Genomic DNA, 26,100 nt, shown 5'->3' with positions numbered 1-26,100 from the left:
CTTCCAAAAAACTGTAGAGGAAGGAACACTCCCAAACTCATTCTATGAGGCCACCATCACCCTGATACCAAAACCAGACAACGATACTACAAAAAAACAAAATTACAGACCAGTATCACTGATAAATATACATGCAAAAATCCTCAACAGAATACTAGCAAACAGAATCCAACAATACTTTAAAAGGATCATACACCATGATCAAGTGGGATTTATCCCAGGGATGCAAGGATTCTTCAGTATACACAAATCAACCAATGTGATACACCATGTTAACAAACTGAAGAATAAAAACCATATGATCATCTCAGTAGATGCAGAAAAAGCTTTTGACAAAATTCAACACCCATTTATGATAAAAACTCCCCAGGAGGGTCCTCCCACGGGGACCTGGCCTGAGGAGCAGTGGCTGAAGCTTCGAGACTAGGGCGGCGCAAAAGCCATGTGGATGAAAGGCTCTTGGTGCTGCAGCCAGGAGTCAGTGCTGTGCCTCTGAGGCGGGAGAGCAAACTTCAGGACACTGGTCAACAAGAGACCTCCCAGCTCCACATAATATCAAACGGCAAAAATCTCCCAGAGATCTACATCTCGACACCAGCACCCAGCTTCACTCAACGACCAGCAAGCTACAGTGCTGGACACCCTATGCCAAACAAGTAGCAAGACAGGAACACAACCCCCCATTAGCAGAGAGGCTGCCTAAAATCATAATAAGGCCACAGACACCCCAAAACACACCACCAGACATGGACCTGCCCACCAGAGAGACAAGATCCAGCCTCATCCACCACAACACAGGCACTAGTCCCCTCCACCAGGAAGCCTACACAACCCACTGAACCAACCTTAGCCACTGGGGACAGACACCAAAAACAACAGGAACTACGAACCTGCAGTCTGCAAAAAGGAGACCCCAAACACAGTAAGTTAAGCAAAAAGAGAAGACAGAGAAACACACAGCAGATGAAGGAGCAAGATGAAAACGCACCAAACCTAACAAATGAAGAGGAAATAGGCAGTCTACCTGAAAAAGAATTCAGAATAATGATAGTAAACATGATCCAAAATCTTGGAAATAGAATAGACAAAATGCAAGAAACATTTAACAAGGACCTAGAAGAACTAAAGATGAAACAAACAATGATGAACAACACAATAAATGAAATGAAAAATACTCTAGATGGGATCAATAGCAGAATAACTGAGGCAGAAGAACGGATAAGTGACCTGGAAGATAAAGTAGTGGAAATAACTACTGCAGAGCAGAATAAAGAAAAAAGAATGAAAAGAACTGAGGACAGTTTCAGAGACCTCTGGGACAACGTTAAATGCACCAACATTCGAATTATAGGGGTTCCAGAAGAAGAAGAGAAAAAGAAAGGGACTGAGAAAATATTTGAAGAGATTATAGTTGAAAACTTCCCTAATATGGGAAAGGAAATAGTTAATCAAGTCCAGGAAGCACAGAGAGTCCCATACAGGATAAATCCAAGGAGAAATACGCCACAACACATATTAATCAAACTGTCAAAAATTAAATACAAAGAAAACATATTAAAAGCAGCAAGGGAAAAGCAACAAGTAACACACAAGGGAATCCCCATAAGGTTAACAGCTGATCTTTCAGCAGAAACTCTGCAAGCCAGAAGGGACTGGCAGGACATACTGAAAGTGATGAAGGAAAAAACCTGCAACCAAGACTACTCTACCCAGCAAGGATCTCATTCAGATCTGACAGAGAAATTAAAACCTTTACAGACAAGCAAAAGCTGAGAGAGTTCAGCACCACCAAACCAGCTTTACAACAACTGCTAAAGGAACTTCTCTAGGCAAGAAACACAAGAGAAGGAAAAGACCTACAATAACAAACCAGAAACAATTTAGAAAATGGGAATAGGAACATACATATCGATAATTACCTTAAATGTAAATGGACTAAATGCTCCCACCAAAAGACACAGATTGGCTGAATGGATACAAAAACAAGACCCATATATATGCTGTCTACAAGAGACCCATTTCAGACCTAGAGACACATACAGACTGAAAGTGAGAGGATGGAAAAAGATATTTCATGCAAAAGGAAACCAAAAGAAAGCTGGAGTAGCAATTCTCATATCAGACAAAATAGACTTTAAAATAAAGACTATTAGAAGAGACAAAGAAGGACACTACATAATCATCAAGGGATCGATTCAAAGAGAAGATATAAAAATTGTACATATTTATGCACCCAACATAGGAGCACCTCCATACATAAGGCAAATACTAACAGCCATAAAATGGGAAATCGACAATAACACATTCATAGTAGGGGATTTTAACACCACACTTCCACCAATGGACAGATCATCCAAAATGAAAATAAATAGGGAAACACAGGCTTTAAATGATACATTAAACATGATGGACTTAATTGATATTTCTAGGACACTCCATCCAAAAACAACAGAATACACATTTTACTCAAGTGCTCATGGAACATTCTTCAGGATAGATCATATCTTGGGTCACAAATCAAGCCTTGGTAAATTTAAGAAAATTGAAATTGTATCAAGTATCTTTTCTGACCACAACACTATGAGACTAGATGTCAATTACAGGAAAAGATCTGTAAAAAATACAAAGACATGGAGGCTAAACAATACACTACTTAATAACGAAGTGATCACTGAAGAAATCAAAGAGGAAATAAAAAGTACCTAGAAACAAATAACAATGGAGACACGACAACCCAAAACCTATGGGATGAGCAAAAGCAGTTCTAAGAGGGAAGTTTATAGCAATACAATCCTACCTTAAGAAACTGGAAACATCTCGAATAAACAACCTAATCTTGCACGTAAAGCAATTATAGAAAGAAGAACAAAAAAACCCCAAAGTTAGCAGAACGAAAGAAATCATAAAGATCAGATCAGATATAAATGAAAAAGAAATGAAGGAAACGATAGCAAAGATCAATAAAACTAAAAGCTGGTTCTTTGAGAAGATAAACAAAATTGATAAACCATTAGCCAGACTCATCAAGAAAAAAAGGGATAAGACTCAATAGAATTAGAAATGAAAAAGGAGAAGTAACAAGTGACACTGCAGAAATACAAAAGATCATGAGAGATTACTACAAGCAACTCTATGCCAATAAAATGGACAACCTGGAAGAAATGGACAAATTCTTAGAAATGCACAACGTGCCAAGACTGAACCAGGAAGAAACAGAAAATATGAACAGACCAATCACAAGCACTGAAATTGAAACTGTGATTAAAAATCTTCCAATAAACAAAAGCCCAGGACCAGATGACTTCACAGGCGAATTCTATCAAACATTTAGAGAAGAGCTAACACCTATCCTTCTCAAACTCTTCCAAAATATAGCAGAGGGAAGAACACTCCCAAATTCATTCTATGAGGCCACCATCACCTTGATACCAAAAGCAAAGATGTCACAAAGAAAGAAAACTACAGGCCAATATTACTGATGAACATAGATGCAAAAATCCTCAACAAAATACTAGCAAACAGAATCCAACAGCACATTAAAAGGATCATACACCATGATTAAGTGGGGTTTATTCCAGGAATGCAAGAATTCTTCAATACACGTAAATCAATCAATGTGATAAACCATATTAACAAATTGAAGGAGAAAAACCATATGATCATCTCAATAGATGCAGAGAAAGCTTTTGACAAAATTCAACACCCATTTATCATAAAAAACCCTGCAGAAAGTAGGCACAGAGGGAACTTTCCTCCACATAATAAACGCCATATATGACAAACTCATAGCCAACATCATCTTCAATGGTGAAAAACTGAAAGCATTTCCACTAAAATCAGGAACAAGACAAGGTTGCCTACTCTCACCACTCTTATTCAATATAGTCTTGGAAGTTTTAGATACAGCAATCAGAGAAGAAAAGGAAATAAAAGGAATCCAAATCGGAAAAGAAGAAGTAAAGCTGTCACTGTTTGCAGATAACATGATCCTATACATAGAGAATCCTAAAGATGCTACCAGAAAACTACTAGAGCTAATCAATGAATTTGATAAAGTAGCAGGATACAAAATTAATGCACAGAAATCTCTGGCATTCCTATACACTAATGATGAAACATCTGAAAGTGAAATCAAGAAAACACTCCCATTTACCATTGCAACAAAAAGAATAAAATATCTAGGAATAAACCTACCTAAGGAGACGAAAGATCTGTATGCAGAAAATTATAAGACACTGATGAAAGAAAATAAAGATGATACAAATACATGGAGAGATATACCATGTTCTTGGATTGGAAGAATCAACATTGTGAATATGACTCTACTACCCAAAGCAATCTACAGATTCAATGCAATCCCTATCAAACTACCACTGGCATTTTTCAGAGAACTATAACAGAACATTTCACAATTTGTATGGATTCACAAAAGACCCCAAATAGCCAAAGGAATCTTGAGAACGAAAAACGGAGCTGGAGGAATCAGGCTCCCTGACTTCAGACTATACTACAAAGCTACAGTAATCAAGACAGTATGGTACTGGCACAAAAAGAGAAATATCGATCGATGGAACAGGATAGAAAGCCCAGAGATAAACCCACGTATATATGGTCACCTTATCTTTGATAAAGGAGGCAGGAATGTACAGTGGAGAAAGGACAGCCTCTTCAATAAATGGTGCTGGGAAAACTGGACAGCTACATGTAAAAGTATGAGATTAGATCACTCGCAAACACCATACACAGAAATAAGCTCAAAATAGATTAAAGACCTAAATGTAAGGCCAGAAACTATCAAACTCTTAGAGGAAAACATAGGCAGAACACTCTATGACATAAATCACAGCAAGGTCCTTTTTGACCCACCTCCTAGAGAAATGGAAATAAAAACAAAAATAAACAAATGGGACCTAATGAAACTTAAAAGCTTGTGCACAGCAAAGGAAACCATAAAGAAGACCAAAAGACAACCCTCAGAATGGGAGAAAATATTTGCAAATGAAGCAACTGACAAAGGATTAATTTCCAAAATTTACAAGCAGCTCATGCAGCTCAATAACAAAAAAACAAACAACCCAATCTAAAAATGGGCAGAAGACTTAAATAGACATTTCTCCAAAGAAGATATACAGACTGCCAACAAACACATGAAAGAATGCTCAACATCATTAATCATTAGAGAAATGCAAATCAAAACTACAATGAGATATCATCTCACACCAGTCAGAATGGCCATCACCAAAAAATCTAGAAACAATAAATGCTGGAGAGGGTGTGGAGAAAAGGGAACACTCCTGTACTGCTGGTGGGAATGTGAATTGGTACAGCCACTATGGAGAACAGTATGGAGGTTCCTTAAAAAACTACAAATAGAACTACCATATGACCCAGCAATCCCACTACTGGGCATATACCCTGAGAAAACCAAAATTCAAAAAGAGTCACGTACCAAAATGTTCATTGCAGCTCTATTTACAATAGCCCGGAGATGGAAACAACCTAAGTGCCCATCATCGGATGAATGGATAAAGAAGATGTGGCACATATATACAATGGAATATTACTCAGCCATAAAAAGAAAGGAAATTGAGCTATTTGTAATGAGGTGGATAGACCTAGAGTCTGTCATACAGAGTGAAGTAAGTCAGAAAGAAAAAGACAAACACCATATGCTAACATATATATATGGAATTTAAGAAAAGAAAAATGTCATGAAGAACCTAGGGGTAAGGCAGGAATAAAGACGCAGACCTCCTAGAGAACGGACTTGAGGTTATGGGGAGGGGGAAAGGTGAGCTGTGACAGGGCGAGAGAGAGTCATGGACATATACACACTATCAAACGTAGTAAGGTAGATAGCTAGTGGGAAGCAGCCGCATGGCACAGGGATATTGGCTCGGTGCTTTGTGACAGCCTGGAGGGGTGGGATAGGGAGGGTGGGACGGAGGGAGACGCAAGAGGGAAGACATATGGGAACATATGTTTATGTATGACTGATTCACTTCGTTATAAAACAGAAACTAACACACCATTGTAAAGCAATTATACCCCAATAAAGATGTTAAAAAAAAAAAAATATCTTCCAACAAACAAAAGCCCAGGACCAGATGACTTCACAGGCGAATTCTATCAAACATTTAGAGAAGAGCTAACACCTATCCTTCTCAAACTCTTCCAAAATATAGCAGAGGGAGGAACACACCCAAACTCATTCTACAAGGCCCCCATCACCCTGATACCAAAACCAGACAAGGATGTCACAAAGACAGACAACTACAGGCCAATATTACTGATGAACATACATGCAAAAATCCTCAACAAAATACTAGCAAACAGAATCCAACAGCACATTAAACGGATCATACACCATGATTAAGTGGGGTTTATTCCAGGAATGCAAGAATTCTTCAATACACGTAAATCAATCAATGTGATAAACCATATTAACAAATTGAAGGAGAAAAACCATATGATCATCTCAATAGATGCAGAGAAAGCTTTTGACAAAATTCAACACCCATTTATGATTAAAAAAACCCTGCAGAAAGTAGGCACAGAGGGAACTTTCCTCAGCATAATAAATGCCATATATGACAAACTCATAGCCAACATCATCTTCAATGGTGAAAAACTGAAAGCATTTCCACTAAAATCAGGAACAAGACAAGGTTGCCTACTCTCACCACTCTTATTCAATACGGTCTTGGAAGTTTTAGCTACAGCAATCAGAGATGAAAAGGAAATAAAAGGAATCCAAATCGGAAAAGAAGAAGTAAAGCTGTCACTGTTTGCAGATGACATGATACTATACATAGAGAATCCTAAAGATGCTACCAGAAAACTACTAGAGCTAATCAATGAATCTGATAAAGTAGCAGGATACAAAATTAATGCACAGAAATCTCTGGCATTCCTATACACTAATGATGAAACATCTGAAAGTGAAATCAAGAAAACACTCCCATTTACCGTTGCAACAAAAAGAATAAAATATCTAGGAATAAACCTACCTAAGGAGACAAAAGACCTGTATGCAGAAAATTATAAGACACTGATGAAAGAAATTAAAGATGATACAAACAGATGGAGAGATATACCATGTTCTTGGATTGGAAGAATCAACATTGTGAACATGACTCTACCACCCAAAGCAATCTACAGATTGAATGCAATCCCTATCAAACTACCACTGGCATTTTTCACAGAACTAGAACAAAAAATTTTGCAATTTGTATGGAAACACAAAAGACCCCAAATAGCCAAAGCAATCTTGAGAACGAAAAACGGAGCTGGAGGAATCAGGCTTCCTGACTTCAGACTATAGTACAAAGCTACAGTAATCAAGATAGTATGGTACTGGCACAAAAACAGAAAGATAGATCAATGGAACAGGATAGAAAGCCCAGAGAGAAACCCACGCACATATGGTCACCTTATCTTTGATAAAGGAGGCAGGAATGTACAGTGGAGAAAGGACAGCCTCTTCAATAAATGGTGCTGGGAAAACTGGACAGCTACATGTAAAAGTATGACATTAGATCACTCCCTAACACCATACACAAAAATAAGCTCAAAATGGATTAAAGACCTAAATGTAAGGCCAGAAACTATCAAACTCTTAGAGGAAAACATAGGCAGGACACTCTATGACATAAATCACAGCAAGATCCTTTTTGACCCACCTCCTAGAGAAATAAAAATCAAAACAAAAAATAAACAAATGGGACCCAATGAAATTTCAAAGCTTTTGCACAGCAAAGGAAACCATAAACAAGACCAAAAGACAACCCTCAGAATGGGAGAAAATATTTGCAAATGAAGCAACTGACAAAGGATTAATATTCAAAATTTACAAGCAGCTCATGCAGCTCAATAACAAAAAAACAAACAACCCAATCCAAAAATGGGCAGAAGACCTAAATAGACATTTCTCCAAAGAAGATATACAGACTGCCAACAAACACATGAAAGAATGTTCAACATCATTAATCATTAGAGAAATGCAAATCAAAACTACAATGAGATATCATCTCACACCAGTCAGAATGGCCATCACCAAAAAATCTAGAAACAATAAATGCTGGAGAGGGTGTGGAGAAAAGGGCACACTCTTGCACTGCTGGTGGGAATGTGAATTGGTACAGCCACTATGGAGAACAGTATGGAGGTTCCTTAAAAAACTACAAATAGAACTACCATATGACCCAGCAATCCCACTACTGGGCATATACCCTGAGAAAACCAAAATTCAAAAAGAGTCACGTACCAAAATGTTCATTGCAGCTCTATTTACGATAGCCAGGAGATGGAGACAAACTAAGGGCCCATCATCGGATGAATGGCTAAAGAAGATGTGGCACATATATACTCAGCCATAAAAAGAAAGGAAATTGAGCTATTTGTAATGAGGTGGATAGACCTAGAGTCTGTCATACAGAGTGAAGTAAGTCAGAAAGAGAAAAACAAATACCGTATGCTAACACATATATATGGAATTTAAGAAAAAAAATGTCATGAAGAACCTAGGGGTAAGACAGGAATAAAGACACAGACCTACTGGAGAAAGGACTTGAGGATATGGGGAGGGGGAAGGGTGAGCTGTGACAAAGCGAGGGAGAGGCATGGACATATATACACTACCAAACGTAAGGTAGATAGCTAGTGGGAAGCAGCCGCATAGCACAGGGAGATCAGCTCGGTGCTTTGTGACAGCCTGGAGGGGTGGGATAGGGAGGGTGGGAGGGAGGGAGATGCAAGAGGGAAGAGATATGGGAACATATGTATATGTATAACTGATTCACTTCGTTATAAAGCAGAAACTAACACACCATTGTAAAGCAATTATACCCCAATAAAGATGTTAAAAAAAAACAAAAAAACTCCCCAGAGAGTGGGCATAGAGGGAACCTACCTCAACATAATAAAGGCCATATAGGACAAACGCACAGCAAACATCATTCTCAATGGTGAAAAACTGAAAGCATTCCGTCTAAGATCAGGAACAAGCAGGATGTCCACTCTCGCCACTATTATTCAACATAGTTTTGGAAATCCTAGTCACGGCAATCAGAGAAGGAAAAGAAATAAAAGGAATCTAAACTGGAAAAGAAGAAGTAAAACTGTCACTGTTTGCAGATGACATGATACTATACATTCAGAATCCTAAAGATGGCACCAGAAAACTACTACAGCTAATCAATCAATTTGGTAAAGTTGCAGGATACAAAATTAATGCACAGAAATCTCTTGCATTCCTATATACTAATGATGAAAAGTCGGAAAGAGAAATTAAGGAAATGCTCCCATCTACCATTGCAACAAAAAGAATAAAATACCTAGGAATAAACTTACGTAGGTTAAGGCAGAAGACCTGTAAGCAGAAAACTATAAGACAATGCTGAAAGAAATTAAAGATGATGCAAACAGATGGAGAGATATACCATGTTCTTGGATTGGAAGAATCAATATTGTGAAAATGACTATATGATCCAAAGCAATCTACAAATTCAATGCAATCCCTAGCAAATTACCAGTGGCATTTTTTACAGAACTAGAACAAAAACTCTTAAAATTTCAGTGGAGACACAAAAGACCCTGAATAGGCAAAGCAGTCTTGATGGGAAAAAACGGAGCTGGAGTAATCAGACTCCCTGATTTCAGACTATACTACAAAGCTACAGTCATCAAGATAATATGGTACTGGCACAAAAACAGAAATATAGAACAATGGAACAAGACAGAAAGCCCAGAGATAAACCTATGCATCTATGGTCAACTAATCTATAACGAAGGAGGCAAGGATATACAATGGAGGAAAAACAGTCTCTTCAATAAGTGGAGCTGGGAAAACTGGACAGCTACATGTAAAAGAATGAAATTAGAACAGTCCGTAACACCATCCACAAAAATAAACTCAAAGTGGATTAGAGACCTAAATCTAAGACTGGACACTATAAAACTCTTAGAGGAAAACATAGGAAGAACACTCTGTGACATAAATCACAGCAAGATCTTTTTTGCTCCACCTCCTAGAGTAATGGAAATAAAAACAAAAATAAACAAATGGGACCTAATGAAACTTCAAGGCTTTTGCAAAGCAATGGAAACTACAAACAAGACGAAAAGACAACCCTCAGAATAGGAGAAAATATTTGCAAACGAATTAATGGACAACGGATTAATCTCCAAAATATATAAACAGCTCATGCAGCTCAATATCAAAAGAACAAACAGCCCAATCAAAAATTGGCAGAAGACCTAAATAGACATTTCTCCGAAGAAGACATACAGATGGCCAAGAGGCACATGAAAAGCTACTCAACATCACTAATTACTAGAGAAATGCAAATCAAATCTACAATGAGGTATCATTTCACACCAGTTAGAATGGGCATCATCAGAAAAATCTACAAACAACAAATGCTGGAGAGGGTGTGGAGAAAAGGAAACCCTCTTGCACTGTTGGTGGGAATGTAAATTGATACAGCCACGATGGAGATCAGTATGAAGGTTCCTTAAAAACCTAAAAATAGAATTACCACGTGACCCAGCAATCCCACTACTGGGCACATACCCAGAGAAAACCATAATTCAAAAAGACACATGCGCCCCAATGTTCACTGCAGCACTATTTACAACAGCCAGGTCACGGAAGTAACCTAAATGCCCCTGGACAGACAAATGGATAAAGAAGATGTGGGACATATATACAATGGAATATTACTCAGCCATAAAAAGGAACGAATTGGGTCATTTGTAGAGACGTGGATGCATCTAGAGACTATCATACAGAGAGAAGTAAGTCAGAAAAAGAAAAACAAATATTGTATATTAATGCATATATGTGGAGCCTAGAAAAATGGTACAGATGAACCAGTTTGCAGGGCAGAAGTTGAGACACAGATGTAGAGAACAAACGTATGGACACCACGGGGGGAAAGTGGCAGGGGAGATTGGGATTGACATATACATACTAATATGTATAAAATGGATAACTAATAAAAACCTGCTGTATAAAATAAATAAAATTCAAAAAAGAGAAAGACAAATACCATATGGTATTCCTTATATGTGGGATCTAAAATATGACACAAATAAGTTTATCTATGAAACAGAAACAGAGTCACAGACACAGAGAACAGACTTGTGGTTGCCAGTGGGGAGGCGGTTGGAGGACGGATGGACTGGGAAGTTGGGGTGAGCAGATGTAAGCTTTTACATACAGAATGGATAAACAACAAGGTCCTACTGTATAGCACAGGGAACTATATTCAATATCCTATGATAAACCATAATGGAAAAGAATGTTAAGAAAAAGAATGTACATATATGTATAAAGGAATCACTTTGCTGTACAGCACAAATTAACACAACATTGTAAAACAACTACAATAAAAAAAACTATTTCTTATTAGTATAGTTTAAAATGGGAAAAATCTTGTTTTACTGTGTGTTGATATGTATTATACTCACCAGATCGGTTTTTTGTTAAGTACACTGGTGAGGGAAGTATGTTTTGGACTGATTCATTCTGGCTTTGGAAATGTTTGAATTTTTCAATAACTTTATGTTTTCCCTCCCAGATTCCACTATAATTGCTTCCTAGATTTAGATGAACACTCAAAACAAGTTTTATTTTTAGAAACCTTGATAGTGTTTTTTTTAAAAAGCTTTCTAAAAAGTTTGGGATATTAAGATATGTTTACATTTGTGGCTAAGATGAACCCAAGTGGGACTCTAAATTGGGGGATTCCAATGGAAATGTTTGGTCAGGGATGATGAGATAATGGCATTGATTAAACAAAGCAGGCTCCTGGGGAAAACAAAAAACAAAAAACTGAATCACCTTTCCAGGAAACTAGGCAAATTCCAAGAGGGAAATAACTGATGAAATGTAAAGATTACCATTTTGTTAGTAGGAGTTAAATTTAAGGTTCAGATATGTAATAAATGATACACATACACGTTGTAGACAATTCAAAACATCAAAAATAAAGGAAAAGTTAAGACACTGATGAAAGACCAAAGACCCAAATAAATGGAAAGATATTCCATGCTCATGGTTGTAAGAATACTGATAAAATGTCCATACTACCCAAAGCAATCTACAGATTCAATGCAATCCCTGTCAAAATTCCAATGGCATTTTCCACAGAAATAAAACAACCCTAAAATTTATATGGAACCACAACACATCCTGAATAGCCAAAGCAATCTTGATAAAGAAGAACAAAGCTGGAGACATCACAAAGCTATAGTAATCAAACAGTATAAAAACAAACACATAGATCCATGGAACAGAATAGAGAGCCCAGGAATAAACTCATGCATATACAGTCAATTAATTTATGACAGAGGAGCTAAGAATATACAATATTCAATAAATGCTGTTGGGAAACTAGACAGCCACATGCAAAAGAATGAAAGACCACTATCTTACACAATACACAAAAAATTACCTCAAAACGGATTAAAGAACTGAATGTAAGGCCTGAAACCATAAAACTCCTAGAAGAAAGCATAAAGCAGTAAGCTCCTTGTCACAGGTCTCGGTGATGATTTTCTGGATCTGACTCCAAAAGCAAAGGCAATAAAAGCAAAAACAAATTAGTGGGACTGCAACAGACTAAAAAGCATCTGCATTGAAAAGGAAACCATCAACAAAATGAAAACGCAACCTACTGAATGGGAAAAGACATTTGCAAATCATGTACCTGACAAAGAGTTAATATCCAAAATATATTAAAAACTCATACAACTCGGGCTTCCCTGGTGGCGCAGTGGTTGAGAGTCCGCTTGCCGATGCAGGGGACACGGGTTCGTGCCCCGGTCCGGGAAGATCCCATACGCCGCGGAGCGGCTGGGCCCGTGAGCCATGGCCGCTGAGCCTGCGCGTCCGGAGCCTGTGCTCCGCAACGGGAGAGGCCGCAACGGGAGAGGCCGCAACAGTGAGAGGCCCACGTACTGCAAAAAAACCCAAAAAAACAAAAAACCAAACTCATACAACTCAATAACAAAAAAACAAACAATCAAATTAAAAAACAGGCAGATCTGAATAGGTATTTTTTCAAAGAAGACATACAGATGGGAAACAGGTGCTTGAAAAGGTGCTCAACATCACTAACAATCAGGGAAACACAAACCACAATGAGCTATCACCTCCCACCTGTTAAGAATGGCTATCATCAACAAGAGCTAACACGTGTTGGTGAAGATGTGGAGAAAGGGAACCCTTACGCACTGTTGGTGGGAATGTAAATTGGTGCAGGCGCTACAGAAAACAGTACAGAGGTTCCTTCAAAAATTAAAACTACTATTATCTGGCCCACACCCAAACCCACAGCACTGGATTCCGAACACGGCCCGGGCAGGTGTGGCAGTGCCCCCTTGACATGAAGCGGCCTGCGTGGCCAGGGAACCCCACGGCCCCCTGTCAGGACAGTGTGGCATTGCCAGCCAACTCTAGATATAGCGCACCAGGTAGTGCCCCGTCCACTTGCCCCACTGCTGGGCAGGAGATGCACTTGTTTGGGGTCTACCGTGTCTGGGCACAAACGGCTCCCCTTAAACTGCCACCCAAGGGCACAGCAGGACAATGGCCTCTGCCCTGTGCCCCTCATTCTCTGACTCCCTCAGTGGCCCAGAGGCTGCCTCCCACCGGGCTCTCTGGCTGCATCCCCACACCTCGTTGGGGAGTGCCTTCTCACCTGGCCTGTTCCTGCTAGTTAGAAAGAGCTGCATAGATCAGTCCCCATCCAGTTTGTACAGTCCTTGTAACTACTCCCCCCCCAAACCCACCCCCTTCGGTTCTGCCTGGGACTGGGCTGGGTCCGCCATGCCAGCCCTTTTGGACGTAACTCCTGTAGTATCTGCTTTGACCCCTGCCCCAGTCTTTGCTCCCTGGGTCCCCTGTCCTCTGGACTGGAAGTTAAGGAAGGCTGCATGGAGGAAGCAGGTGCTCTCACTATTCAGTGTAAGTGGGAGGGTGTCTTGGCAGAGAAGGGTGCTTCCCTACGTACGGGCTTACCAGCAGCCCTGGCCCACTGGGACAGCTTCGATGCAGGAGGGTGGGGTGCAGGGCCTCCTCACTAGTCTCTGCTCCCTTCCAGGCACTTGCCTGCTGCATTAGCAGCCAGTCTTGTTTGGGCCCACGCTGCCCTCCCCTCTGCTCTTCGGCAGTCCTGCCTCCATGTCCACTCGTGCACTTGGCTGCTTCAGCACTCACGCCCAGCGCTGTAAGACTTGTGTCTCTGAATGGACTGTGAGCCCCTAGGGCAGGGCTCCGTCAGTCAACCTTGTGTCCCTGCTACACATCGGTGCTATTAAACATGAGTTAGATCCATGGGGGGAAAAAAAAAAAATCCAGAAGTTCTGAGTATTTACTAGAAGACAATGAAAAACACTAACTTGAAAAGATACCTGCACTCCCATATTCACTGCAGCATTATTTACCATCTCCAATGCATGGAAACGACCTAAGCGTCCACCAACGGATGAATGGATAAGGAAAATGTGATGGAATACTATTCAGCAAAAAAAGAATAAACTCTTGCCATCTGAGACAACACAGGTGGAACTTGAGAGCGTTATGCTAAGTGAAATAAGTAAATAAGTCAGAGAAAGGCAAATACCGTATGACCTCATTATATGTGGAATCTAAACAGACAGACAAAAAACAAACTAAAAAACCAAAAACAAGCTCATAGATACAGGAAACAGATTTGTGGTTGCCCGAGGTGGGGATGCGGGGCTGAGTGAAATTGGTGAAGGGGGATCAAAGCTACAAATTTCCAGTTATAAAATAAATAAGTCATGGGGATGTAAGGTACAGCATGGTGACTACTGTTAATAATGTACCACACACTGAAAAGTTGCTTACAGAGTAGACCTCATCACACACAAATAAATTTGTTCTCTATGTATGATTGATGGATGTTAATTAGACTTACTATGATGATCGCTTCCCAATATAAACGAATAGCGAATATCATGTCGTACACCTGAAACTAATATATCAATTATACCTCAATTTAAAAAATTCTAAAGAAAACCTCTCAGCATGAACCCAACACCTGTTTCGTTAGCTTCAAAGGACACAAAAAGGTAATACAGCACCTAGCCAGACAGCAGTTACATCAAGAGGTCTTTTAACATCACAAGTACAGTTTCAAGGCGTTTACATCCAACCACGGGGTCCCTTATTTACAAAAAAAAAAAAAAAAATGAACCTTAAGTGGAAAGTTCCCCTATATTCCTAATATATCTTTTATGCTTTGGGGGAAAAAAAAAGACAAAATTTACTCATAATCCCCAAACCCATCCCTCTCTGCACACACAAGAAGGAAGCACTGAATTTAGGTTCCTAGATTCCAAATCCAGGCTCGGCCTCGTAGTAACTGCGGAATCTTGTGTTGTTACCGGGCATACACCTTAGTTTTGCCACCCACAAAATGGAGATAATAGTACTTACCTCTTATGCTGGGTGAGGATTAAATGAATCCTTGCAGAGTGTGGCTCAGTGCCTGGGTCACAGTAGGCGCTCAAATGCCTCTGCTACAGTAACGTTGCAGGTTTCTCATTTTCTCCTATATTCACTTAGTATTTTATCCGAGAAGCTGCGCTAAGCACCGGGACCTCCAGGTTAAAACCTATTTCCTGCTCTTTAGCAGGTCACTGCCTGCTCAAACACTCTCACACGGGCTACAGGAGGTGGGAGTGATACCTATTTATCTAGGTAACTTTTTGCTAAAAATATTTTTACTGTTCACAAGCTGAGTTTTTACCCAAGCCACGGGAACCGGCGTCCGCAAACGCCTAGCAACTTTTTGAACCCGCAAACGAGCGAGATACGCGCTTGCGCAGGCGTCTTTGGTGTGTTGTCGCGAGAGGCTCTAGTCCCGCCTCTTCCGGCAAACTCCGGCGCCGATTGGTCCGCGTGGCCTGTATAAGAGGCTGCGCGAAGGCGGGTACTTCCTTTTCCTCAGTTTCCGCTAAGGTGCTCGGTCCTTCCGAGGAAGCTAAGGCCGCGTTGGGGTGAGGCCCTCACTTCATCCGGCGACTAGCACCGCGCCCGGTAGACCCTGCCTAGCCCTCGCCCGCACCATGGCCTCCGTCTCGGAGCTCGCCTGCATCTACTCGGCCCTCATCCTACACGACGATGAGGTGACGGTCACGGTGAGTGCGGGCGTGGGCCGGTGGCGGGGTGCAGGTTACCCGCCCTCGCAGGCGTCCGGGGCGGACTCTTCTGGCCGGAGCCGCGGCCATCGACACCCCGACGGAGGGGAACGGGCGGGACGGGAGCTTATCAGGTGGTCCCATGTGCGGGCGGCCTGGGGCCTCGGCCACGTGCCCGCCCCGGAGGGAGTGGCTTTTACTTGGCGGCGGCGGCGCGCTCCGGTTTTGACAATCTCTAATTTGTGCAACACGTGGGCAGCCTCATCCGCAGCTAGAAAATGCTCCAGGACGCTTTATACCTCCATTTGGTGTGATTTCCTTTCGTGCTCTTGAGAAGACCCCCTGGGGCCTGGCTGCGTGGTGTGGAGGCTCTGCTCCACCTCTGGCCTTGCCTCACAACTTAAAATAGCAGCGTGACTTGGGCAGGTCCCAGCCTGTGAAGTGGCAGCGATGAACTCGAGGCCGTGCAAAATACCTGGCACACAAGAGCAGAGGCTTTTTTTTTTTTTTTTTTTGCCTTTAGAGTGGAAGAAAGAGTCGTCTTAAATTAGCATACATGCGATGCCGCTAGAATATTTCAACTGGGTAAACGTAGTTTGGTACCCACGTTAAGAGTGATTTGCTTTCAGTTTGCAGTATTTTGGAGACATTTACGAAAGCTAAACTTTGCTGTATGATGGATTGCCGTTTTTATTTGTTTTAGGAGGATAAGATCAATGCCCTCATTAAAGCAGCCGGTGTAAATGTTGAACCTTTCTGGCCAGGCTTGTTTGCAAAGGTAAGGTGATGGTGGCAGTGATTTGGAGAAGTAAATTTTGGAAGACCGTTAAGTCAGGTGCTTATGCTAAACTCCAGAAGTGCCAGAATCCCACTGGACTTGTCCAAGTATGAGCAATGATTTCCTCACATTTCTATCTCTGGGAGCGAATTAAGGTTTTGCTTTGTCATGACTTTGTCTTTTTCTCTTGGTCTCAAACTCTGCTGTCTCTTTCCTTGTGTTCTAAAATCATGAGGAAAATATATTAACCAGGTCATTCCTTCATAAAAGGGTCACCCAGGAGGTAATACCACCTGTGCCGTTCCAAGCAAATCCTGCCAGCATGGTGATGGCCTTTTATTGACCACTTATTTTGTGTTGGAATATAAAAGACTAATGAAAACCGGATTCCTACCCAAGGAACTTAGCACTGGCTACCTTGTGTAGGTTACTTAATCGCTGGCAAGTGAAACTGATAGCCTCTAACTATTCACCTTGTGTCCTTCAACCGTGAGACTTGAAAGATTGGACACATAGTTCCTAAATCATCTTCAGTGAGTTCCCTTGGGAAAAGTCCTAGAAGTGCATAGTAGTATAAAAAATTGAATTCACTCTAAGGAGGAGTCATGAACTGTGGAAAGCATCCTGGTTTGAGTGTTTAAGGAAGCTTGAAATTTCTCCTAGCAAGTTAAGCCAGCATTTTGGTGCTGGAACAAAAGGACAGGACTAAGCATTTACCTATATATGCGTATGTATTGCAGGCTTTGGCCAATGTCAACATCGGGAGCCTCATCTGCAATGTGGGGGCAGGTGGACCTGCCCCAGCAGCTGGTGCTGCACCAGCAGGAGGTCCTGCCCCCTCCACCACTGCTGCCCCAGGTAGGAAACTTGGTATCAGAGCGTGGAGATTAGAAGTATTATAGGCAAAATTGTTCTTCATTTGCTAAGAGTAGATGATGTATAGAAATCTTAAAGCCAGAGGCATAGTTTGATGAGGGAAATCTAGGGTATTTTTGACCACGAAAGTTGAAGGGCGGAGTTTTAGAGAGGTAACTGACTATTTTCTGTTTTGTTTTTAGCTGAGGAGAAGAAAGTGGAAGCAAAGAAAGAAGAATCTGAAGAGTCTGATGATGACATGGGCTTTGGTCTTTTTGACTAAACCTCTTTAGTAGCACGTTCAATAAAAAGCTGAGTTCTTTGCTGCTGTTCGTCTTACTGATAGTTCTGGGGATGTGTTGTGTAAAGATGAACTTTGGCTTTCAGTGGTGTCTTCCTGAAAGAAGAAGCTGGGTGCAGCATTGAGAACTGCATGGAGACGCAGGAGGAGAAAGGTTCAGAGCAGACACCTTGTCCGGACTACCCGCATGATTTCATGATTACAGGCTCTGTCCTCTAGACCTGAATAAGAGTCACTGTTGGGGGTGATCCAGGCCTCAGATTTTTGAAAAACCAACATGAAGTAGCTTTGGGGGAAGAGGTGATTGAATGGTGGTATGAAGTGGAAATTGGTTTGCTTTTCAAAATGCCAGGGCCACCCTAGAACTTGGATTTATATAACATGATTCTTGTGTATTCAGAGCATGTTAGGTGCCAGGCACTTGGGACATCTGTGCAATTAATAGATGGGGACATGGGATTGAGGAGTTGAGCAGGACTTTCTGGCCCCGACCGCCCTCACTCCAGCGTACAGGACCATTTGTACATGTTACTATAGCCATTTGGGCAAGTGGCTGGTGTATCTTGTAAAATTGGACATCAAGATACATCTCTGGTAATGTTTAAAGCAGTGCTGAAAAATAAAACCCTCAAAGGTCCATCAAATAAGTGGCCCTCAGTTATCAGCGGTGGAAACTACAGATATGGAGGAATTCTTAACAGGGTGAGATTTAAAAGCAAGTCTTAGTAAATAACACATATAGCACATTACCCTTTTTATAAAGCTCAAATTTTTAAAGAGATTAAGGTATTCATATCTGATAAAAAAGATAAGGTAGGGTAAATTAGGGCCTGAGGTGGCTGGGTACAATGAGAGAACATAGATGTCATTGTTCAAATTTAGACATGGAAAAGGGCATTGCGGAGCACTAAGGAATGTGTCATAAAACAAAGATGATCTACATCCGCGTGGTAAGTGCCTACTTTTCCTCACTTTCCTCATCCATAGCTCACCTAAATGAAGGCCACCACTGTGCTAATCTCAAGCGTTGTTCTGTACAACAATCCCATGCTGGTAAGACCCTGTGTCAGGTGGATAAGTAGAAGCTCAGAGGTTTTCATGCCTTTGGTTACAAAGTAGTAAGTGCCTGGAAGGATTAAAGCCAGGCAATGACTGCAAAGCCTACTTTAACTGCATCTCGCCATGCTCCTGCCCCTTAGCTTTCTCCTCTGTAGTGATGAGAGTACATCCTCTAGAGTTGAGTTACCGGGTTCCTTGCATTTAGCATTCAAGGAGGGAACACCCACGTTTAATTTAGCTGAAATATTTTTTGGATGGGTTAAAGAGAATACAAGATAAAGGAAAGCACAGCATCTAAAACAGCTGAAAATTAGTGGTAAATTGGGATATTATAAATTTAAGTTAGCCAAACCAAACAATACAATCGGAAATGTTCACTCTAGCAAGACTCATGTTAACATGGCCTAATGGATGGCCCAGCTTTTTAAAAGAAATATTTAATATAGTAAAAATCTAATAGAGCTAAAAAACCTTTCCAAAGAATGATCTGATAATCAAATTAGGGGACCCACATCCACATATAGGAACGCCAGTGTTTTATTCATTTGACATAAGTAACAAAGCCTGTCCAGTCCCACCCACCTTTCAGTTCTCTGAGCCTTGATTTCCGCTTTGCAAAACGGAAATCATATCTACTTCATGTTAGAGAATGAACAAAGTCATGCTGGCTGGCAGGCAAATGTGATTTTTCTTCTGCATAAGGCACAAGGAGCACAGCTGGCGTCCCTGCTTTCCAGAATCCCAGGTGCAACCTTGTGCTTCCCAAGCCCGCTCCCTGCCGATCCTGCCCAATCGTGGTTGGTTTACTATGACACTTGAGGGCTGCGTACCTGCTTGGCTTCTTATAACTAGTTTCACACTTCTGATGTTCACCAAGCATACTTGTTACTTTTTAAACAGTTTCTTGTTCTTAAAATTCTATTCACATCTCCTGTGGCTACTGAAAGCATACCTAGGTCCATGGCCAGCTCACTCACCCCTCTAATAATCCTGCATTAGCAAGAAGCCAGCATTAGGTATATGGGCTCTAATCCTCGTGTTCTGAAGAATCTTGGAAACAGACATGTTCATTGACAAACCACCCAAGAAAACAACTTTTTAAAAAGTTTGCAGGGGCTTCCCTGGTGGTGCAGTGGTTAAGAATCTGCCTACCAAGGCAGGGGACACGGGTTTGAGCCCTGGTCCAGGAAGATCTCATGTCACAGAGCCATTAAGCCCCTGTGCCACAACTACTGAGCCTGTGCTCTAGAGCCTGTGAGTCACAACTACTGAGCCCGTGTGTCGCAACTACTGAAGTCCGCGTGCCTAGAGCCCGCGCTCTGCAGCAAGAGAGGCCACGGCAACGAGAAGCCTGTGCTCGCCGCAACTAGAGAAAAGCCCGCGCATAGCAACAAAGATCCAACGCAGCCAAAAATAAATAAAAATTAAAAAAATATATTTTAAAAAAGTCCACAGAATATGTTGGACAATGGGATAGGTTTAAAAAAAAAATCCAAAGTGCCTATCAACTGTTTAATTCTTTCTTTTTTTTGTTCTTCTCAGCTAAAAATGGTAAGGAGAGGGCTTCCCTGGTGGCCCAGTGGTTGAGAGTCCGCCTGCCAATGCAGGGGACATGGGTTCGTGCCCCGACCCGGGAAGATCCCACATGCCGCGGAGCGGCTAGGCCCGTGAGCCATGGCCACTGAACCTGCGTGTCCGGAGCCTGTGCTCCGCAACGGGAGAAGCCACAACAGTGAGAGGCCTGCGTACCGCAAAAAAAAAAAAAAAAAAAAAAAAAAAAAAAAAAATGGTAAGGAGAGATTGAAATGTGAAGTTTTAAAACCACCTTTTGGAAAAGAAAACCAATTGAAAGAATTCAAAATATTTACGCAACAAAACAACTTGGTATATTGCTACAACTTCAAATAAAATGTGTCAGATCCTTTCTCTCCCATAATTTGAAGGAGCATATACAGTAAAATTGTGAGGGAACAAGGTGACCAGGTGATTATTGATTTGGTTGGGTAGCACTTTATAATTTAGAAATAACTTTCACACATTCTCCCATTCTGAACTTTACATGTCAGGATAACTTAATTAGCCCTGTTTATATATCAAGACCCCATTGGAGAGTTTGAGAGCCCTGTCCAGTTCACACAGCTAGTGCAGGGCCTGCCACCTCAGTTGTCTCAAATCAGAATTTCTTCTACCAGACCTGGTGTCCCCTCCATACACGTGCTACGTAAGGTACAGTGGCCAGCTCTTGATTTTTTTCTGTCACTTTGCAAGCTACTTCTCTCTCATCGTATCTTTGCAATCAAGCCTGGACACTTAAGCTTGATATAGACAGGGGCTGCTTTTAAGAGAAGACTGACGTTTTTAGTTCTGAAATAGCCAGGAGATGCCCCTCAGATTAAGAACACAGACACACAGAGCATGCATCATGGAACCTGGACTGTTCAGGTCAGATTCAGCAACCTTATGGAACACTAATGTCAAGACACAGGCTCAGGGGCCATCACATAGTTTCACAGGATTGCTCAAATAGTTATGAGCTTCCAAAGAATCCTCCAAGTTCTACTCAATTTAACTCACTGAAACTTCCACTCCTCTTACTTGTATACTTTGAGGGTTATTAAGATGTCCAATTAAGGTAAGAAACGTCTGTCTTTCACCTTCCAGATCTTTGCACTTGCTATATCCCCCATCTCCCTGGGTCATCTACTACCTACCCCAGTTAATTCTACTCCTGGCCTCAGGAAGCCCACCCCAGGCTATGTTAAATCTCTGCCCTAAGTTCCCTATATACCACTTCTTAAAAGTAAATGTGTAATTGTGCATTTTTGACAGTTTCTTCAATATCTTCCTGCCTCCATGAAGTGAGTTCAGGGATCAGGGCTGTGTTGCTCACCTGTATCCCCAGTACTTATCACAACGCCTGGCTTATTGTTGGCGTTACTATTATATTTATCAGAGCCAAACCCTCTCCTATCACACGGAAGGTAATCAGTGCCCAGACAAAAGGAAGACCTTGCTCAGCAGCAGTGACTGGCCAAGCCAGAAGTGGAACCCAAGTCTCTGGACTAGCGAATGCCCTTTCCACTGCAGCCGGCCTGCCCCCTACCACAAGCCTCGTTCAGTCAATTCACATTTCGTACACAACCTGGAAGCTGCGTACTAATTCACACTTAGTACACACCTTCCAGGTTGCCAGGTACAGATGTAGGTGTTCAGGCCCTGAGATGGGAACCCACGGACCCACATGAGGACTGAAGGCGCCAGACGCTGGTACCAGGTCTGGCTTTACACACTCCATAATCCTAAATCCGCAAGACCCGGGTCCGCGGACTCAAACGAGAGCGTCCCGGCATTCCCCCAGGTGATGCCAGAGCCACGCCTTATTGATGAGCGTGGAATTCTCAGCAGGTGGGACAGCAGAAGCAAGGAGTGGCGCCCCGCAGCCTGCAAACTTCCTTCTGGACACTGTGACCTGTCACCTCCCCCGTCACGTCTACATCGCCTAGCATGAGGGGAGAATATGCAGGAAAACTTGGAGACCGAGACCAGGCGACCGGGTGAAGTGTTCTCAGCTCTCCTCAGCCGTACATTCCAGAAAAATCACGCTCCTCAACTGGCACTAATGCCTGGGCTTCAGGCACCCGCGCTCAAGTTCTTATAGTGCGCCTCTCGCCAATCAACGTCCGCGCTGGGAGGAAGGGGCGGGATGGGAGGCGGGGTTAGAAGCCGAGTGTGGCCAACGGAAGCAAACTCAATTGCACTGAGGCTTATTGACCGCTAGGGGCGCGCGCGCCTCGGGGCTTTTGCGCGTGCCCGTTACCATCTCATCTATCCAGCTAGCAAAAGTTTTTAAGTCTGGTTTGGCGGCGGCATCGCAGTCACGGGCGCCCGTGAGTGGATCAAGGCAACTAATCTGTTGTGAAACCTCTAGGTCAGGAGATTCCTGCTCTATCATTAACCAACAGGAATGGGATGGGGCATATTTGTAAATTGGGAATAATGAGCCCATTCCTGCCATAAGGCTGTTTTTTTGAGGGGTGTGGAGCAACAATAGATTTCGGCGTTTGGACATTACTAATTAATATCACGGAGTTAGCTCCCTGTTCTTTTATTTTGGGGGCAGTGGATCCTGCCTGTTCCCAGCACCTTGGTTTCCAGAAAGCGGTTTTTTGCCCAGAGAAAGAAGCGGGAAGATTTGTTCTACTTTTGACTGCTTATCATTAGCTGAGTCATCTGGGAAGCTGTTAAACAAAACGAAACAAAACAAAATACCCGAATGAAACAAACAACAACTAAATAGCTTCCTGGGCCCCTCCACAGGTCGAAGAACCAGGACCTCCCGGAAGGCGGCAGGAAGTCTGCATTTTAACTAGCTCTCCTGAGGAATTTGATGACTAGGGTTGGGAACTCCTGGTTTAGGGCAAACCCAGCTCCTCACGCAGTGCCTGCCATGTAGGTGGTGAATAATAATCATTGTTTGAAAGAATGACTGTGTACACCTGAAACTAACCCAACATTGTAAATCAACTATAAAATAAGAATTAAAAACAAAACAAAAAGAACGACAATTAATAACTGTCTTCAGATACTGAAGGAAGATTTAACAGTTGAATTATAAACCATGTTGTCAACACTTGGAAGATGGACCGTTGCTTTGAGTGAAAATGACTACAACTTTTTCGCGCAGGCTCAGCGGCCATGGCTCACTGGCCCAGCCGGTCTGCGGCATGTGGGATCTTCCCGGACCGGGGCACGAACCCGTGTCCCCTGCATCGGCAGGCGGACTCTCAACCACTGTGCCACCAGGGAAGCCCCACTACAACTTTTTAAGGAGTGTAATTGGTTTCCATCTCTCAGAATTTAAAGTGCCCTTACCTTCCACTCAGGAATTTCACTTATAAGAATCCATCCAAAAATATATGTACAATTTCACTGAAGCATTATTTGTAAGAGGGGGAAAAAAGAGTGCATGAGAAGAGGCTTTCATGTAGCCATTAACAGGAGTGCTGCTATTGAAAGATATCTGTGACACCTTGTTAAGGGAAAAAGGCAAATTACAGACTATTATACATAATATGACCCCAAAAGATTCACGTGCATATGTTTATATGTGTAAATAAAATTTCTGGAAGGATTCAAAAGTAACAACAGTGATTACCTCTGACAGGAGAGATTGGACAGGGCAGGAGAGAGATTTTTTTTCCATTTCAGTTCATCCTTTTCCATATTACTTGCATTTAAAAAAATCATGACCATGCATTACTTTTAATAGCTCTTAAGTCCGGTTTAGTAATGGCAATGTGGTCTCTGACGCTGGTGAGTGGATTAAAGCAACTAATCTGTTGTGAAACCTCTATGTCAGGAGCGTCCAGCACTTTCATTAGCCAGCAGGAATGGGATGGGACATATTTGTAAATGACCCTGTTCTTGCTGTAGGGCTGTTTGAGGGTTGGGGAGCAACAGTGAACGTTATTATTAATTTTTCAAAAATTGAAGGGGCTTTCGTATGAAAGAGAAACTCACTTTATTCCAAGGAGCTATGGAGGGAAGAACTCTGACCAATTTTGAGAGCATTTTAGCTCAAAATAGGGAAAAACTTTGCTGGGCATTAGGCAGAGGCTGGGATAAATAAGACAATGTTTGTTTAGGGAATGAGTGTGGACTAGATATGTCTTCCACCGGTGAGATCCCATCAGTCTTTTGGGATAGAGGGTTAAGGGCTCTGATGTCAGACTACCTGGGTTGACTCAAATCCCACTCTGCCACTAAATAAGGCTGTGTGACCTTAGGAGAACTGTCTAACCTCTCTGTGCCTCCGTTTCTTCATATGCATGGTGGGGTTAATGATGAGACCTACCTCATAGAGTTCTTGTAGGATTCAATGAGATGGCATATGTAAAACACTTAGCACAGTTCCTGTTCAAAAAATGTTAGCATTTCTTTGCTATCTCATATGATGGATTGACATTTAAAAAATTAAAAAGAGCATCAGAGAAAAAATGCCTACTATTGGAGCAGCTGTTTTATTTTTACACCCTTTAAATTTCCATGGAAACAGCCACATACTGGATTTTCAGGATTAATGGAATTAGTAGATTGGTAGAATTGCATTCATGCCGGGTGGCTTTGCTTACAAATGGAATATTTGAAAGTTTCTTTCTTCCAGATGCTTGCTCAGTGCTGCCCCCGCGTGGTGAGGTAGGCAGGTAGGGGTGCGGGCTGTCCGCCCAGGGGTGAGTAAGGCAGTCCAGACATTTGAAAGTAAAGGCATGTTTGTGTGCCCACCAGTGACCCAGTCAGGAAGAAACCAAGTGCATTTTCACGTGGTCTTGCCTCCTGTGTAATTTACTTAAGCATATTAAGAGGAAAAGTCAAATGTGCTAAGTTCATTTCTTGTCTAAGAACAAGGAAGAACTTTACTGAGCTGCTGTGCAAGCTGCTGTACCCTTGGCTTTCCTCCAAGGTTGCCGGAAGAAACGGCCACATGAAAACCACTTCTGCTTTTTCCCTAAAACTTATGGAGGCTGTTGTGTTGTTACTGTCTCCTAAATAAGGTCTTGTGTGAAAAATTCTTTTAAATTTAGAACCAGAAGGGGCTTCCCTGGTGGCGCAGTGGTTAAGAACCCGCCTGCCAATGCAGGGGACACGGGTTCGAGCCCGGGCCCGGGAAGATCCCACACGCCGCGGAGCAACTAAGCCCGTGTGTCACAACTACCGAGACTGCACTCTAGAGCCCACAAGCCACAACTGCTGAGCCCGCGTGCCACAACTACTGAAGCCCATGTGCCTAGAGCCTGTGCTCCGCAACAAGAGAAGCCAACGCAATGCGAAGCCTGCACACTGCAACGAAGAGTAGTTTCTGTTCGCTGCAACTAGAGAAAGCCCACACGCAGCAACGAAGACCCAACACACAGCCAAAAATAAATAAATTTATTGA

At 42.1% G+C, this 26,100-nt stretch overlaps 1 protein-coding gene and 1 long non-coding RNA gene across 2 annotated transcripts in view; one reads left to right on the top strand and one right to left on the bottom strand.

The window, feature by feature from the left end:
• The window catches only part of LOC117203824 (uncharacterized), a 79,881-nt gene extending 64,030 nt beyond the window's left edge, over window positions 1-15,851 (bottom strand). Inside the window, exon 1 of the long non-coding RNA XR_004486734.2 lies at window positions 15,470-15,851. This is a non-coding gene — a long non-coding RNA (uncharacterized LOC117203824). The remainder of the gene's footprint in view (window positions 1-15,469) is intronic.
• Window positions 15,852-15,969: 118 nt separating this feature from the next.
• Window positions 15,970-18,135, top strand: RPLP1 (ribosomal protein lateral stalk subunit P1). The gene is made up of 4 exons (XM_004276244.3): window positions 15,970-16,173; window positions 16,877-16,951; window positions 17,692-17,809; window positions 18,010-18,135. The coding sequence occupies exons 1-4, from the start codon at window positions 16,102-16,104 to the stop codon at window positions 18,087-18,089; spliced, it is 345 nt and encodes a 114-aa protein (XP_004276292.1). The 5' UTR covers window positions 15,970-16,101; the 3' UTR covers window positions 18,090-18,135.
• The last annotated feature ends 7,965 nt before the right edge of the window (window positions 18,136-26,100 follow it).

Source organism: Orcinus orca, chromosome 2 (assembly GCF_937001465.1).
Source record: "Orcinus orca chromosome 2, mOrcOrc1.1, whole genome shotgun sequence".
NCBI lineage: Eukaryota > Metazoa > Chordata > Mammalia > Artiodactyla > Delphinidae > Orcinus > Orcinus orca.
Note: the sequence above shows the minus strand (reverse complement) of the source record. Positions and strands in the feature narration are given on the sequence as shown.

Coding starts and splice junctions, on each gene's coding strand:
- RPLP1 (XM_004276244.3), top strand. CDS start 16,102: ATGGCCTCCGTCTCGGAGCTCGCCTGCATCTACTCGGCCCTCATCCTA. Junction 16,174..16,876: donor ACGATGAGGTGACGGTCACG/GTGAGTGCGGGC, acceptor TATTTGTTTTAG/GAGGATAAGATCAATGCCCT. Junction 17,810..18,009: donor CTCCACCACTGCTGCCCCAG/GTAGGAAACTTG, acceptor TTTTGTTTTTAG/CTGAGGAGAAGAAAGTGGAA.